We start from the raw sequence: 16389 nt of genomic DNA on the forward strand, positions 1-16389 counted from the left end.
CCCTAAAACTCTTTAAAATGACATGACAAAGATGAAAATTATGCATTTATTGGCTCTTTAAATACAAAAATTACACAGGGTAGAAGCACTTACCCTGTGGAGGAGCTTTTGCTTTTGGCAGCTACCTTTCAGAATTCATACAAGAATATTGTAAAAGTTTATTTTGTTCTCAACTTACAAAGAAGCTGAAACTCCTTTTTTACAGCCCCTTATTAACACAATTCAGGATTGACAATGTATTGGTCAGCAGCTCAGTCTCCAAGAGGAGGATGAGCAGTTCGTTTTATTATTTGCTTGGGTAATCCTCTGGCGTGACAAAGCAAACGGCCCCCTGAATTTATACGTTTCTATATGATTTACAGCTGTATTTAAATGTTAAGAGTCCAGTTCCAACTGACGTTTCTAGACCTTTCACAACAAGTAGTGTATTCTGCCGGGAAATGCGTCATCACGCTTGCCAACATTTTTTTTTTTTGGCACTGTGCGTGGGTATAGCGATCCAGAGTTCGCTGTTGTAACTTTGGAGAAGTTACTTCATTCTTTGTCTGTCAAAAGAGAAGTTCACTTTCTCTGGCAGCCAGGAAAACTTGCTCAAGGAAAAAGCAAGGGAGGATCAAGTGAAAGAGGATGACAAGTCCATTGGAAAAAGAACAGTACACAAGCATGCAGAAAAAGCCTTTCTAGGGCTATTTACCACCCTCGAGATTAAACTCACGAATCTTTGTCTTTGTTGGAAAGTGAGGTGAACGTCCATATGGAAATGCTATATGCAACCGTTTGTTGCCATGGCTTTGGAAAAACACCCAAACATATATGTGCGTGCTTCACGTGTCTACAATGCATTGTGGATAGGGTTCACAGAGTTTCCCTCACTCGTGTGGGTGTCCTTAAAATTTTCCCTCCAAGGAGATAATTATTACAACGCAAGCCATATTTGCCCTGTCTGAATATGTAGTAACAATGCAGATTACACACTTTACAACTTTTTACTTATTTATGTACTAGTTCTTAAAGCGCAAACAAGGTATTTAACTAATTAAATGTCTAATGTCTAAGAATAATAATAAAAAAAACATACCTTTTTGGTTTTAACAGTAGAATGACAGCAGTCTCCACCATCGTAGTTGCAAAACGCTCGGTTGTTGATGGCATCGCAGTAATTATCACCAATGAACGGCTGGTGGAAAACAGATCAAATCTGCTTAATAACATGAATTAACTAAATATATATACACCAATAACATCAGTGATGAACATAATGTTATATAAATAAACTCTTCATTTGGTCGTCAAATAATAATCTGTTCCACCTCCCCATCAATAAATTAACTTGAAAGAAAGAAAGAAAGAAAGAAAGAAAGAAAGAAAGAAAGAAAGAAAGAAAGAAAGAAAGAAAAAGACAGTCATTCACACTTGCATACATCCACAACTGTGTAAAAATAGACACACAGACTTGAGTCTGTTGCAATTATGTTGCCCTGGAAAAATTGAGTTAGTATTCCCGGGCTTGTGGATGGTGGAGGCCGCTTTTAATGGGGAAACTGAAGCCCTATTAAACTTATATGTGTCTCCCTTGGGAGTTACTACACATTTCCATCTTGACAGGCACAAAAGGTTGCCCAACACACCTGTGACCTTTTCCAGTTTGGAATCATCTCTCTGGCCCAACCCAAAAGCTTTCAGGGGGCTGCTAATTAACACCCATTGAAACTGGGTCAGGATGAGTTGGGTTCAAAAGTCTGCAGCTCTGACCCGAATAAAAAATGGACTGGTCATATCACTGCGACATTAGAGCAAGACTTGTTATAAATGAGAGTGAGGTGCAGATTAATCGCACATCTTCATACTGAGCTGGAGAACACTTTCAGAGTAGCAGTGCAGTCTTTGGCAAGTAAAGTCAAACAAATATGTAGAAATTTTGGTTCACTCTTTTCAATGGCAAATAATTTTTCTAGTAGCTGTTTTTTTTATTCTCGCCTTTCCACTGCACACGACAAACGACAGCCGTCGGACCGGAAGTCATTCCTTTCCATTGGAGAGTCGTATGGGAGCTGCAGGGAGTTCCGATCATATGCGTATGCGGAAATTTCGGATCCGATTTGAGCTTTGGATCCGTTGAAATATCTGAACTTCTGCGAATAGACCGCAACTCCCTTTGCAACTCTTTAATGTTATTCTGTAAACGCTATTTCTGTAAAATGTCGGTTATTAATAATTATGGCATTAAAAAATATTTTATAATTATTAAATCAATATTTATATTGATTAGCTCTATAAAATCTACTATGTTTTTATTTTAGATGTATTGAGGGTCATTTGTTTTGTGTGGATATATTCATGCATGCATTACATTCATTAAAATCATTCATTTTACCATTGTGAATAGCCGAGGATAACGGTTGCTTCACGACCAATTTCAAAGATCTTTGCTACTGACACTAAGTGGGCAAAATGCGACAATCGTATGTAAATGTCGTGTGCAGTGGAAAGGCGGCTTCACTCAGTGATTTGAGGAAGTTGGGAACATGATACCCTCTAAATGAGGTTTCCAGGTTCTTCTAAAATGCAAAAAGAAAACAAATTGCCCTCAAAAACAAAAGTGGTAACAAATCCCTCTTGTCTGTTTTTGTTGGCCCTGTTAAACCTGACTCGGATTAGACTAGACTGGCCCAAAGAGAAAAGGAGAGGAAGACACTATAAGCACAGCATGTTTATTTATGTATTAGACTTCAAAGAGCGTGAGAAGATGGCAGAAACAACTGTTCAAGGCCAGGTTCCAGAGAACAGACCTCCGTGACTGTATAGAGCTTAAAGCTGTGGCTGGGAGATTACCTTGAAATAACTAACATGGGCATAATGTTGTTATCATGCAAACTTACAACAGAGTTCAGCTATGGTGAACAGACAAGTAATTGAATAATTAAAATAAATTCATCAAAAACAAATAAATATAATAACAAATAGACACATACTAATTAAATGCTAAAAAAATAAATACAAATATTGAAAATAAACAATAATATTAAATAATATCTTAATGAAATGAAATGAAAAAAAAAAATCTACGTAGAAAAAAGTGAGGTAGGTCTTACCTCGCATCCCTTTATGCAATGGAGGGCCTCTGGGTTAGGGTACCACTTGAGTCCCATGGTGCATACAATATTCTGTAGAAGAGAAAATTACAGAATAACAAAGTTAACAAAGTTCAACCGTTTCAGATCCATTAGTTACATTAGAGTGAATTAACTAAACAAAAAGCAGCCAATGTGAAGATAATATTTTACAACAAGATGTCAAGAGCTAGATGGCAGCCTAAAGAACAACTAATAAACTAGACTAACTACAATACATTTCAAATATTATTAAAGACAAGTACACAGTCAGAAATACAATGCACAGAAATTGAAATCAGATGTAAAATAACACTGCATTGTTATCTTTTTGTAAATAAAATATAAATTATCCTTATTAAAGCTACAAAAGTTATTCAGTCAATATCAGTGAGGGATTTTCTTTGTCCTTTGTTCTTTGTTTAACAGTAATAACACAGATGGCAGCAGGCTTATTAGGCTACTGTCACTTTAAGACCTAATGCACGGATCCAATACAGTTTGCTGTTACACAGTTCCCCTTCAGGGACTACCGCTGCGTGTAATCGCAGTGGGAACGCCCTCAGGGTGACGCGTCTGAAGCATGAATGAAATCAGTCAATGGAGAGAATGAGCGTACGGCGAGTGACGTCATCGACCAGGAAGCTATAAATATCCCCTGAGTACACAAGACGGCAGCTTTTAGTTTACTTCAGCAGCTCTGTGTGTGTCTGAATCTGTCGATTGTGTTTGTCTGTTTTGTCAGGAGTTTTCACTATATATATTTTATATAAAAAAACCAAATATGAGCGAGCAGTATAAGAAGTATGTGTGGCTTGTTTGGGAGTGCAGCAATGCCCAGTCGGCTCTCGAGGGAGTCGATTGTCAGCATTGCGAGCGTTTTCCCTTGAGAACTCTGCGCTCGCGGCGATCGCTCTTCGAGGAGAGTGATTTGTTGCGAGCTCCCCGAGGCTCGGGTCCCGCTTCTGTTGAGGCAGAGCGGCGGCGCTTGTCTTGGGGCTCGCAGATGGATCTCGCTGGCGACGTTGAGACGGGCTCCGCCCTATCTCAGCTATCTCCGACGAGATCTAGTGCCTCTCACCCGGCTCTGGAAGCACGCGCTGCGGCGGTTACTTCTGCCCGGGTGGAGGCACATGATGATGTTGAATTGAGATTTTCCAGTTCTGAGGAGCTGGATGTCGAAAGTTTTGCATCAGAGAAAACTAGTTTATCACATTATACTGCAAATGAAGAAGGTTTGATGGATGTATTATCTCGGGCTGTTGAAAAGCTAAAAAAAAAAAAAAAAAAAAACAGTATCGAGTGGCCAGCTGATAGACAGGTTTCTAGAATTAAAAGCAATCTAGATGATAGATTTCTGTCTGCACGACCTCAACCTTCTCGCCGGTGCTTACCGTTCTTCCCAGATCTTCATGCTGAGGTTTCAAAAACCTGGGTTAGACCGGTTTCAAGCAGAATTTACACAAATCAGTCCAATGCTTATGGTAACATTGTTGGTGCTAAATCTGCTGGTTATGTGACGATACTGTAGGCGGAGGAGACGCTCGCGAGCTATCTCGCTCCTGCTTCATCGTCTTCACTTAAAGCACCGGCTCTTCCACCAAAAAAAAAAATATATATATAAATAAATAAATATATATACCTCTGTGCTGGTGGGGAAGGCTTACTCTGTGGCTGGGCAGGCGGCTGCATGTTTGCATACGATGACTTTTATGCAGGCTTTTCAGGCCGACCTGCTCAAAGGAAAATCTGAGGGGGGTCCCCGCCGAGAGAGACTTGCGTTCACCTCCCTTAAGGGTGCCCTGTCTCTCCCGGCGCCCTCAGGGGCCCGTCCTACTAACCCTGCCGAAACAGGGCGTAGAAGGGTCTGGCGAGTGCTTTCCCGAGGGACGCTCGCCGCCTCTAAGGAGGGTTCTGGTGTGTTCAGACCAGCCGTTCCCTGCTGGTGCGCCGTTACAGGGCACTGTGTCTGTCACGCAGAATGTTCAACCAGAGCAAAGTTTTTCGTCGAGTTCGTCTTCCAAAAGAGCGCAGCAGAAGCGGAGTGTCACGTCTCGTGCCCCCCTGCAGAGAAACTGGAGGGACGAGGCGGGGCGCTCTCCGGCGCGGCCTTCTCGGGGCAGGACTGATCTGAGGACAGTCATTGTCGCCAGAAAGGCCGCGTCGAAAAAGTCCTGACGGGCTGAACGTCAGGACTCTGAGGGTGGTCCCCATCGGGAAAAACTTGAGTTCACCGCACAAAGACACGGTGCCCTGTCTTTCTCGATGCCCTCAGGGGTCTGTTCTACTAACCCTGCCTATACAAGGCGTAGAGAGACTCGGCGAGCGATTTCCCGAGGGACGCTCGCCCCCTCCAAGGAGGGTTGTGGAGTGCTCAGACCAGCTGTTTCCTGCCAGTATGTTACAGGGCGCTGTGTCTGTCACTCGGGATGTTCATCCGGAGGCCAGCCTCGAGAGGCTGGTTCCCTTAGTAGAGTTCCTGGCGGAATGGGTCCCCCACCCAGCAGGGAGTTAGGATACTACTTCATCGGAAAAAAAAAAAAATCCTGACGTGCTGAACGTCAGGACTCTGAGGGTGGTCCCTATCGTGAAAGACCTGAGTTCACTGCACAAGAACACGGTGCCCTGTCTTTTCCGATGCCCTCAGGGGTCTGCTCTACTAACCCTGCCTTCACAGGGCGTAGAGAGACTCGGCGAGCGATTTCCCGAGGGACGCTCGCCCCCTCCGAGGAGGGTTGTGGAGTGCCCAGACCAGCTGTTCCCTGCCAGTACGTTACAGGGCGCTGTGTCTGTCACTGGGGATGTTCAAATCAGATCCGAGGACTGGTTTGTCATGATAGATCTAAAGGACGTTTACTTCCATGTATCTATCCTCCCTCAACACAGGAAGTTCCTGAGGTTCGCTTTCGGGGGCGAAGCGTACCAATATCGGGTTCTTCCGTTCGGCCTAGCACTGTCACCCCGAACATTTACGAAGTGTATGGATGCTGCTATAGCCCCACTGTGGTTACAGGGCATCCGCTTTCTGTACTAATTAGACGATTGCTTGATTCTAGCTCAATCGGAACAACAGGCGGTTCGGCACCGAGATGTCGTTCTTGCTCATATCAAGTGACTGGGGCTGAGGCTCAACGCCAAAAAGAGTGTTCTTTCTCCATTACAGAGAACCACTTTTCTAGGTGTAGTGTGGGATTCAACGACGATGCAGGCACGATTGTCTCCTGCTCGTATTGCTTTGATTCTCGCTGCAGTAGATCAGGTCAAGCTAGGCCAGTCATCCACTGTAAAACAGTTCCAGAGACTGTTAGGTCTCATGGCAGCTGCGTCCAACGTGATACCTCTTGGCCTCTTGCACATGAGACTGTTACAGTGGTGGCTCAGGACCAAGGGATTCTCCCCGAGGGGAAATCCGCTTCGCATGATCGTGAGTTCGCGACGGTGTCATCACGCCCTGATCATGTGGAAAGATCCTTGGTTTCTGTCCCAAGGCCCTGTGTTAGGAGCTCCTTGTCATCGCGTTATGCTAATGACAGATGCCTCTATCACGGGTTGGGGGGCGATCATGGATGGTCGCCCGGCTCAGGGTCTGTGGGAGGACCATCATCGTCAGTGGCACTTAAACTGCCTAGAGATGTTGGCGGTGTTTCAGGCTCTGAAACACTTCCTCCCAGACCTAAGTGGCCACCATGTTCTTGTCCGGACAGACAACACATCGGTGGTTTCTTATATAAACCATCAGGGGGGTTTGCGTTCTCGCCCGCTTTACAAACTGGCACGTCAGATCCTTCTATGGTCCCAGGGGAAAATTCTTTCTCTGAGAGCTATTTATCTCCCGGGGTATTTAAATCAGGGGGCAGACATCCTGTCAAGACAGGGGCCGAGGCCCGGGGAATGGAGTCTTCACCCCGAGGTGGTGGAACTCCTATGGAAACTTTTCGGTCTTGCCGAGGTAGACCTATTTGCTTCTCGAGAAACATCACACTGCCCGCTGTGGTTCTCTCTCAGCCATCCAGCCCCGCTGGGGTTGGATGCGATGGTACATCCGTGGCCGAGGTCACGCTTGTACGCTTTTCCCCCGATCGCTCTGCTCCCAGGAGTTCTGGAGAGGGTTCGCCGGGACGGGCTCAGTCTCCTGCTAATAGCCCAGCCCAGTTCTGGTCGGCCCGGGTATGGTTTGCGGACCTAGTGTCTCTCCTCGACGGCTCTCCCCTAGAGATACCGATCAGGAGAGATCTGCTCTCTCAGGCGAGTGGGTTGATCCTTCACCCCCGTCTAGAGCTATGGAGGCTGTGGGCTTGGCCTCTGAGGGGGCCCAGCTCATAGATTCTGGTCTCTCGGCTGAGGTCGTTGAGACCATCCTCCGATCCAGAGCTCCCTCCATGAGGAAGTTATATGCCGCGAGGTGGAAACTTTTCACCTCTTGGTGTGGAGAGCGCCAGCAGGACCCAGTTAACTGCCCGGTTGGTACAGTGCTGGATTTCCTGCAGGACCGTCTCTCCACAGGGTTATCCCACTCCACACTGAAGGTGTATGTGGCGGCCTTAGCTGCTTACCACACCCCTTCAAGTGGAGGTTCCCTCGGGAAACACCCACTAATGTCTCGCTTCCTTCGTGGCACCTTGAGGCTGAGGCCTGCAGTTCGCACGAGGGTACCAGCTTGGGATCTGGCCATCATCTTAGAAGGTCTCTCCCTTGCTCCTTTCGAGCCCATCGAGGAAGTTTCGGAAAAGTTTCTTACTCTAAAGACCTTCTTCTCGCTATCTCATCTCTGAAAAGAATTGGAGATATTCAAGCACTTTCGGTTGCTCCCTCGTGCCTGGAATTTGCTCCTGGTTGGTTAAGGCCTTTCTCTTTCCGAGACCAGGTTATGTTCCTAAGGTTCCAACTGTTTCTGTTAGACCTACAGTTCTGCAGGTTTTCTGTCCTCCGCCTTTTCTGACGTCAGACCAGGAGAAACTTAATTTGCTGTGCCCAGTTTGGGTTTTAGATGCTTACGTCCACAGAGCTGCCCTGTGGAGGAGATCGGAACAACTGTTCGTCTGTTTGGGTCACCTAAGAAAGGGTGTCCTGCATCTAGGCAAAGGATGAGCAAGTGGGTGGTCGAGGCCATCTCACTTGCCTATGGTTCGGCCCATCAGCCGTCACCTTTGGCTGTAAGGGCTCATTCCACCCGGAGTATGGCTGCTTCTACAGCTCTTCTTTCAGGAGCTTCTCTTCAGGACGTTTGTGATGCGGCAGGCTGGTCCTCACCGCACACTTTCGTTAGATTTTATTCCCTCGATCTTAGCTCCACTCCCGGGGCTCAGGTTCTCTCGTCGGTTTGTGTCTCCTAATGACACACGACGGGGATTTGGTCGTATGGGGATGTGGGTATTTCGTTCCCACTGCGATTACACGCAGCGGTAGTCCCTGAAGGGGAACGTCCCGGGTTACGTATGTAACCCTAGTTCCCCGAAGGGACGGACGCTGCGTGTCCTGCCATACTCTCGGCATCCCCTTGGGTCGCTGCTTCAGTAACTTTTAAGCTGCCGTCTTGTGTACTCAGGGGATATTTATAGCTTCCTGGTCGATGACGTCACTCGCCGTACGCTCATTCTCTCCATTGACTGATTTCATTCATGCTTCAGACGCGTCACCCTGAGGGCGTTCCCACTGCGATTACACGCAGCGTCCGTCCCTTCGGGGAACTAGGGTTACATACGTAACCCGGGACGTTTTCTTAAACAACTGTTTACATTCACTTAAGACATAACCGACTGTGTTTACGAGGATATTTTGACATAACTTTGTTTGTATTTGTCCGTTCAAGTGCAAGAAGACACGAAAGAGAACTCAATTCAGTATTTGTGCACTATATGAGAGGTGGTAAAACCACATTAAAATGCGCACACAGGCATCGATAAGCAGAATCGAAATTTTTATTTTATAACAAGTATACGAATCCAGAATTAGTTACTTACATGTCAGACCTCCAAGTCTCCAAATCTCAACATTTTAAATGTACATCTAATTGATTTTTTTCAACCGTTTCAGCAAGCCAAAAACTGAAGTTTTTGAAAAGAAAAGTAACAGCACAGCTTCCTTTAAAAAGCCTCATGATTTGAGGTATCACAGATGTCTATAGCATGTTCAGGATGAGTTAAGAGCTAAGGTTCAGCACACTGGGTCAGGGGTTTGTTCAAATCCTTAGCTGGCAAGGAATTCAGTTTGAATGTGGAGAACCTTTGCTCTGTTTGTTGACAGATTTCTTTGCCTAACACACAGAACACAAACAAATAAAATCCTCTATGAGCCCAGTGTTCCGGTGGTGATGCTTAAATCAGCTCGGAATCAATGAAAGAGCTCGCCTTGAAGGATTACAGTCTTAAGAGTTTGGCTAAGTAGGGGACTCATTAAACTCCATGAGTGCTACCCAGCTCCCACCCCTGCTGAGGAGAACGAAAGGGAGGCGGCGGACCCCGGCAGCTCAGCCTCCTGGGTCAGCACAGGTAGAGAGGATGTTTGGAGAGGTGAAATGACGTGGTCTGGGGGAACTCCAGATGCAATGAGGAATGGAAAGGGTGAGCGTAAACAGAACATTTCCAAGAAAGCAAGCGTTCGCCCTGCTGGCCAACTGTGGCCATGCACACACACATACACACGCTTAGTATTCAGTGTCACACCAAAGACCCAAGCAGCTTGTTTACTCAAGGCCTAATTTAAACCGTCTGCTCCTGAACTTGTGCTTGTTTTTATAGTTTCTCCACAGGCCCAAGCTACATGAGTGCTACCTGCCTTTAATTAAATAGACTTTGTATCAGAGACTGCTTTAAATTTTTTCAGGCCTTTCATATTTTCTGTTCTATATGGTCAAGGCAACATTTCCTGATGGCTCTCAAGCTTGCACCCCGATATACATAAAGTGAAATCGAAGAGCAAATTTGGTGTGACGTCATTTCAAACAAAATCGGGCCAAATCTCAGTTCGTTTGGAGTTCAAACCGCTTGCCAAAGCAACATTTCCACTTCAAACACCTTTGAAGTACCATTGGTCCGTGGCAATTACGCTATAGGTAGGTGTGTTCTGAGGCTCCACCTTCTTTGACGTGGAAAACTTCTAAGGTTAATTTCTTCTGTTCAGTCTGTCAAGGTCAGACGCAAATAAAAACATTAACACACTGGAACGCTGACATGTTTAATACTGTAAAGCTGCTTGCATTAAAGCAACCTATTGTATAATAAAGTGCTAAATAAATAAACGTGACAACTTGACTGGAGTGGCAAATTGCAGAGCTCCATGATCCGGTACTTTCTTAACTTTCTTAACACAGAAACGCATTTCTGTGGTGTGATTATTTTGTTTTTAAGAGGAAAGCAGCACACATTAACATATTCATCTAAATGCATATTATATTATATTAAACGCATATTTATTCATACAGCTGCTGAGGTAATTCAAACTTCTTTTTACGCCTAAGTGAAGAATGAAAAAGAACTTTGCCATGAGTTTTTTTGCGGTGTTGTTAGGAGGACGAGATGTGTACATACAGCAGGATTTTATTCCAAGTCTCATAAAAAATATATTAAAATTGATGGAAATAATTGATCTCCATCAAATTCCATGAATAAACTCAAAAGACCTTGTCGGGTCAATCCCCCTGCACGGCTGATTTATCCTCAAGAAAACCTATAATGTGGAGGATTAGGCCTGGAGGAAGCTATAGTGGTAAATTGGTGGTAAATTTGTTTGTGCTTCCTAAAGCTCCACTACAGCTTAAACAATCAAGTAAAGAACCACATGGCACAGACCACATCGAAAAAGAATGAAAAGCATGACCACACCAAAGAACGTCCACTATAGTACAGAGGAGGAAATGCAAATATGGAATGAATAATCCAGACAACCTCATAACCACTGGCGGGCATGACGTCACCCAAAAATGTCATTCAGTAGTCCATGTATAAATGAATGACATGGTAAACGTGGAAATGGATATTCCTTGAGACCTGTCTGGCCTCTGTGACCCTAGCCGCAGCTATTGATATACTGTCATATGAAATCACTAGTTTCCACAAAGATATAGAAAAATAAGCCACACTTTTTACTCTTTCCATGAGTTTCAACGAGTCGCAAGCTGTTTTGTGGTCGCCGTCTGTCAGTAGGACACAAAGCAAAGACCTTACTGTTGAGATAAAATCACTTCTTTCTCATCGTACAGACTCGGAGGACTGTGAGAGCAAGTGTTGGTGAAAGAAAAGACCCATTCACAGGGGCGTAGCAACCGGGGGGGACGGGGGGGACACGTCCCCCCCACTTTTAGAAACAGGTGATTCTGTCCCCCGCATTTTTTTTACTCAGCGCCAATATTTCCGCCCGTGTTCTCTGATTTGTTACTTAGACTTGAGTGAGCTAACATTCAGCCAATCACAGCGCGAAGCATCTATTGGGCGCGTCTGCCATGAGCTTCAAATCTGTTGTTGCTCTTGCGAATTTTCGTGTTTGTTTCGCTTTGCTGCTTGGCCGTCTAATGCACCCCAGAAAAAAAAGCAGAGGACTACATCATTTTTTTTCAAACACACACTATTACAGTATGTCGCGATGACATGAATCACAGGTAAAGTTTCCTTATTATGATTTAACCTACTGTAACGCTGTAAGAAGTGTAAGACAACAGAACCCGTATGGACCTCGTCACGTCGCGCCGGATTGTGCCGAGTGTGTGTTAAATGCTCTCCTACTTGTTGCTTTGGATAAAAGCGTCTGTTAAATGAGGCATAACAGATTATTCCCAGCAGGCACACAACGTCATAAGACGTTGATATTTGGTTAAATTTTGGTTGCGACGTCGGGTGACCAAAATTCAATGTAAATTCAACATCTAATGTCAATGTTAAATTGATGTCCAAAACCGAATACATTGATTTAGGTTTTATTGATATATTTTTATAAAATGTCTGTTGTATAAAATTACTGTAGGCTATGATGTAATCTGTTATGTACTCATTGAACACTTTTTTTGGCCCAACTGTTAGTAAGATAAAAGTTATTGTTCAAGTGTAGTTTAACTGAAATATTGTAAATATCATAAAATATCTTTATTTCATAAAAATAAAGTATAGATGTCCACAGTTGTCTGAAAGTCCCAAGTCCTGCAATATTTTTTTATTTCGAGTATGATTTCACAAAAATAGGTGCTGTAAACTGGCATGTTCCCAAAATTGGCACTAGGGTGCTGTAAAATGCCAATTGCTATTCCATCTAGAATTTATTATTATGAACATCACCTTTCAGTCCCTCCAGAAAAACGCGATTATGCGATCGCATGATTCAATAATCAGCCAAAGTCTGCATATTTATGCGGGGGCATTTTTTCAAATACGCCGCACTTTTGCCGTATAAATTGCCGATTTCCACGCAAAATATGCGGGGCTTGTATGATTTCATAATCCCCGCATTTTTGTTGCAAAAAAAGTCACATATATCTTAGCAGAAAGTTGAAAAATGTTGCGTTTGCTTCACACGAGAGCAGCCGTTTCCCCCTGTTGCCATGGGAACGTTATGAAGTGACGTAATTACGCGACATGAACATCATTGAAAAAACAAAACTGTAAAACATGAAACATTTTTTTCATATTTTATTTATTCATTTTTACAGAAGTTGTAGCATATTCCTTTTGTAAAGCTACAGAACTTGTTTGACTCATCAATGTTTTGTAAGTTTGAGCCATGTGTTTATTAAGGTCTGAAATAAAACAAGATTAAATATTCCAGCACTTTCTGTGATGTAGTATGTTTGCTTATCATAGGAAGTAATAAGAAATAGCTCTTTACATTAAGGTAGTAGCCTAGTGCGAACAGGGTGTTGGGGAATCACTTTTTCTCTCTTTTTCATCAAACCGCAGTTTTTGCAAGTTCCCGCAATTTCATCACATAAAATTGCAAATATCCTGCATATTCCATCGCCGCATAATCAAGGATTTTTGCCCGCAACAATCACAAAAAAACTCCGCATTTTTCTGGAAGGACTGACCTTTGGGTCACATCACCACACAATTTTGTCCCCCCCACTTTTATAATGGCTGCTACGCCCCTGCCCATTCAAACGTTACAACCCACGGCCATCTGGACTATGACAATGGTTTAAACAGTCACCATGTTGTAAAGGTTAAGCATTTTTTGGTCACCAGTACTGACCACAGTTTAAGGTGTGGAGAATAACATTTGGTTTGCCTGTTCATCATACTCATTGTTTACTCCAGGTCTAGTCTGTGATGCTCTCAGGAAATCAGTAAAGGAAATATGCGTTATTACTGTCTAAAGCTTTTGTTTGTCTCTACTACATATTTTGTGACAAAAGCTTCCTGAGGGGAAGTGCCCGAGTATTAGCGATGTCCAAACACATAAATGCAGTCACATGGTCATGCTGTTATTGTACAGACGGGATATTTGTTTGTGAGTCTGACAATTATTTGCTTTGGAGCAAAATCTCCATCTTTCCTTTCTTCCTCCTCCCTCCAGTCATGCTGTATTCAAGAAATCAGGTTATGCGGGTCAGGCAACAGAAATCAGGTAACATGCAACCTTCGGTTACAAAACCTATGGAAACTTTTATATTATTATATTCTAATTGTTCGGCTTCCTAAAACACCAGTGTGAATGTAATGTAGACTGAGATACTATATAACAACTAAAAAGAGGGTTGAGTCCCGTTAAAGTTCAGGTACAAGTCAATTCACCATAATAAATAATAAATCACTATTAAAGCATAAAGCACTGTTTATTTTATTTGACTATAATTTGATTTTATTTCATACAATGTGGATCTGCATTGAAAAGGGCCTTTTTTTTGCAGTGGGACATTTTCTATATAATGATTTTCTATGATAAAAAATACACATGCAATACAACAAATGTGGTAGGAAAATGGCTAAAAAGCCATTATCATACTGCAAAGAATTAATTAAATCTTTTATTTACATTAATCTTTCGTTTTTATACATTATTTATATATTTAGAATCAAACAAACAATATAATTAATGTTCACTGAAATAAAAATTAAAAGATTAAAAAATTATTGCACAGCCACCCAGTAGGTGGCGATATGCACTAAGAATGTAAATCACCATTATAGAGATGGGATTTATGGCTCTTTGAGGAGATCCGGATCTTTGCGATCCGTTCCTTTCAAAGAGCCGTTCAAAAGAACGGCTCTTTTGGCTCTTTTTAAATATTTAGTCAGTTTAAAGAAGCCAGCTTGGGGGAATCTCAGTTTATCCTGGAAATAATCACTGGGAGGAATGATGAGGTGAGATTTGTAGTCAATTAATTAAAACTCAGATATCACACACCAATATCTGAGTTTGAATTATTCTGAAATATTGATTATTACCTCATTTGTCATGTGTGGACTATATTCCATAGGGTTGCACAACATCCCTCTGCTTAGAAAGTGATATCACTATTTTGGATTTACCTTTAGTACAAAGTATGTGTATGTGTAAAGCTATGTTGACTTATGTTATTCATACAATACCACAAGAACTTTTTGATAAAAAACAAAAACTATTTAAAGTTGTAAATATATACTGTAGATACAATAACATGAACACAAAATGCAATGTAAATAAATACAAAGCAGTTCCTTTGTATTTATTTACAAAGGAACTTAGTGTTACTTTAGTGGTTTTTTTTTTTTTTTTTTTAACTGGAGTAACCATGTGACGGCATAAGTCATTGGCTCTGCTCCTACCCAATGACAGCACGTAGGGTTTTTTCCCACTGGAGTACTCACGTAAAGGATGCAAGCGCGTGCACAACTATCATCATGCTGTTAGGCAGTAGCACCCCTGCGCTGGGTGCGCCCCTTCCCCTATAACTGAGGAGCTAATTTGTGTGCATCTGTGTGAAACACGCATGAAAAAAGAACGACAGAAAGAACGGTTCCCCTCCAGCCGCGACTCGGCTCCCATCGTTCATGTTTATGAGCCGTTCAAAAGAATCGGTTCGTTCGCGAACGTCACAACTCTACACCATTAAACCAAAGAAGAAGAAGGGAGAAATATGGTGATTTCTGGATATGGCACTCTGTTGAGAATGTTTTGTGTGTTCACTGTGAACACTGAGTTGACTGAACTTACTCCCCGCCATGTTTTTGGAACTGATAACCGATAAAGTAAGAAAGATTTGGGTTAATCGACTGAGAGCTCAGGGTTTATATTATAAATTAGCCCTGCTTTCTGGAATACCCCCTTTCTGAGGCACAGGCAAAAGGGCAAATGTCACCACTGTAAATGAGCATGTGTGTGTGGTCCAGTCTATTTCAGTTAGGTAAACATAATGATGCATTGGATTTTATAACAGCATTTATCATCCCCATTTTTGTTGTTAATGATCAATCTGAGCATTAATCTCAAAGCTTTAAGTAACAACTGCCGACTACGCTGGTATGCTTACATCTTAAGGTGTTTATTTTGACTACTTTTAGTGTTAGTTACAACCCTGCACTGACCTTTCACACAGCGGATTATTTCTGAGAAGGTACGTTATAATCGTGTGTTAAACCGCACTGCATGGTGTTAAATAATGTTACTGAATTACAGACATGTTTGAAGCTTCAGCTTCTATTATGACCAGGTCTCAAACATTTACCAATCATATTCAGTGTAACATTAATCAAAAATATGGCAAAGTTTGAAATCTGAGATAAAACTAAGAAGACAAAACATTTATAATAGTTAAGTAAAGTGAGCCCACCCAAATCTTACAACGTCTGTGCTCTCACCTTAACTTCGGGTGGGTTCCACCAGTGGTCTTTGATCACAGCTGCAACGCTCATGTTGCTGGCCAAGAGGACCACACGGTTAATTTCAGCGCTGCAGGTCACCTCACACTCCTTTCCTGTTGGGCATCACAAAGAGGTGTTATTTATCAAAACAGACCTTCAAATTCTTCAAATGTCTATCCCATTTTATTCAGGTACACCACCCTTTCAATGAAAAATACAGTATATTATAAATATTACAATTTAAAACAACTGTCTTCCAATTTAATATATTTTAAAATGTAATTTATTTCTGTGATGGCAACGCTGAATTTTCAGCAGCTATTACTCATGTCTTCAGTGTCACATGATCCTTCAGAAATCATTCTAATAGGCTGATTTGGTGTTCAAGAAACATGTCTTATTGTTATTGATGCTGAAAACAGTTGTGCTGCTTAATATTTTTGGGAAAACCGTGAAACATTTTACATACAGAGATGCACAGAAATCTTTTGTAACATTATAAATGTCTTTACTGT

At 42.6% G+C, this 16389-nt stretch overlaps 1 protein-coding gene across 2 annotated transcripts in view; it reads right to left on the minus strand.

Moving 5' to 3' along the window:
• pappab (pregnancy-associated plasma protein A, pappalysin 1b) overlaps nt 1-16389 on the minus strand; it is a 140638-nt gene that overhangs the window by 30349 nt on the left and 93900 nt on the right. For both annotated transcript variants that reach the window (XM_056236508.1, XM_056236503.1), the window contains exons 19-21: nt 15872-15987; nt 3093-3164; nt 1079-1177 (exon numbers count right to left, since the gene is read on the minus strand). In XM_056236508.1, coding sequence (XP_056092483.1) covers nt 1079-1177; nt 3093-3164; nt 15872-15987 — 287 coding nt within the window. The remainder of the gene's footprint in view (nt 1-1078; nt 1178-3092; nt 3165-15871; nt 15988-16389) is intronic.

The sequence above is a fragment of the Rhinichthys klamathensis genome, unplaced genomic scaffold, assembly GCF_029890125.1.
Source record: "Rhinichthys klamathensis goyatoka isolate OS25496 unplaced genomic scaffold, OSU_Roscu_1.1 h1tg000019l_1, whole genome shotgun sequence".
NCBI classification, from domain to species: domain Eukaryota; kingdom Metazoa; phylum Chordata; class Actinopteri; order Cypriniformes; family Leuciscidae; genus Rhinichthys; species Rhinichthys klamathensis.